The sequence below is a fragment of the Calidris pugnax genome, unplaced genomic scaffold (genome assembly GCF_001431845.1).
Source record: "Calidris pugnax isolate Ruff unplaced genomic scaffold, ASM143184v1 scaffold584, whole genome shotgun sequence".
Classification (NCBI taxonomy): domain Eukaryota; kingdom Metazoa; phylum Chordata; class Aves; order Charadriiformes; family Scolopacidae; genus Calidris; species Calidris pugnax.
In genome coordinates, this window is record NW_015091276.1 from 1 (window position 1) to 1,038 (window position 1,038).

Below are 1,038 nucleotides of genomic sequence, written 5' to 3' on the forward strand. Positions count from 1 at the left end.
TCTATAGGGGTCTGGAGGGTTCTATGGGGTTCTGGAGGGTTCTGGAGGGGTCTATGGGAGTCTATAGTGGTCTATGAGGGTCTATGGGGGTCTGGAGGGGTCTGGAAGGGTCTATGGGGGTCTATAGGGGTCTGGAGGGGTCTATAGGGATGCGGAGGGGTCTATAGGGGTCTATGGGGGTCTATAGGGGTCTATGGGGGTCTATAGGGGTCTATGGGGGTCTATAGGGGTCTATGGGGGTCTATAGGGGTCTATGGGGGTCTATAGGGGTCTATGGGGGTCTATAGGGGTCTATGGGGGTCTATAGGGGTCTGGAGGGGTCTATAGGGGTGCAGAGGGGTCTATAGGGACTGGAGGGGTCTGTGGGGGTCTATAGGGCTCTAGAGGGGTCTGGAGAGTTCTATGGGGTTCTGGAGGGGTCTATAGGGATGCGGAGGGGTCTATAGGGGTCTGGAGGGTTCTATGGGGGTCTATAGGGTTCTATGAGGATCTATAGGGGTCTGAAGGGGTCTATAGGGATCTATGAGGGTCTATAGGGGTCTGGAGGGGTCTATAGGGGTGTGGAGGGGTCTATAGTGGTCTATGGGGGTCTATAGTGGTCTATGGGGATCTATGAGGGTCTATAGGGGTCTGGAGGGGTCTATAGGGGTCTATGACGGTCTATAGGGGTCTGGAGGGGTCTATAGGGGTACGGAGGGGTCTGGAGGGGTCTATAGGGGTCTATAGGGTTCTATGAGGGTCTATAGGGGTGCGGAGGGGTCTATAGGGCCGGCTCCAGCTGCCCCCCGCCCCCCCCAGAGACGGTGCGGACGGCGACCCCCTTCCCCATGGTCAGCCTCTTCCTCGTCTTCACGGCCTTCGTCATCAGCAACGTGGGGCACATCCGGCCCCAGCGCACCCTCCTGGCCTTCGTCTCGGGCATCTTCTTCATCCTCTCGGGTGAGGGACCCCCCCGGGACCCCCCCGGGGACACCCCTGGGGCTGGGGACACCCCCATGTCCCCAAACCCCCATCCCAGGTCTCCAAATCCCATCCCCG

At 59.5% G+C, this 1,038-nt stretch overlaps 1 protein-coding gene across 1 annotated transcript in view; it reads left to right on the forward strand.

Annotated features, from left to right (window-relative positions):
• Positions 1-798: 798 nt before the first annotated feature.
• LOC106898977 (voltage-dependent calcium channel gamma-7 subunit-like) overlaps positions 799-1,038 on the forward strand; it is a gene marked incomplete at its 5' end in the record, with an annotated part of 8,011 nt that continues 7,771 nt past the window's right edge. The window contains one exon of the mRNA XM_014960595.1: positions 799-939. Coding sequence (XP_014816081.1) covers positions 799-939 — 141 coding nt within the window. The remainder of the gene's footprint in view (positions 940-1,038) is intronic.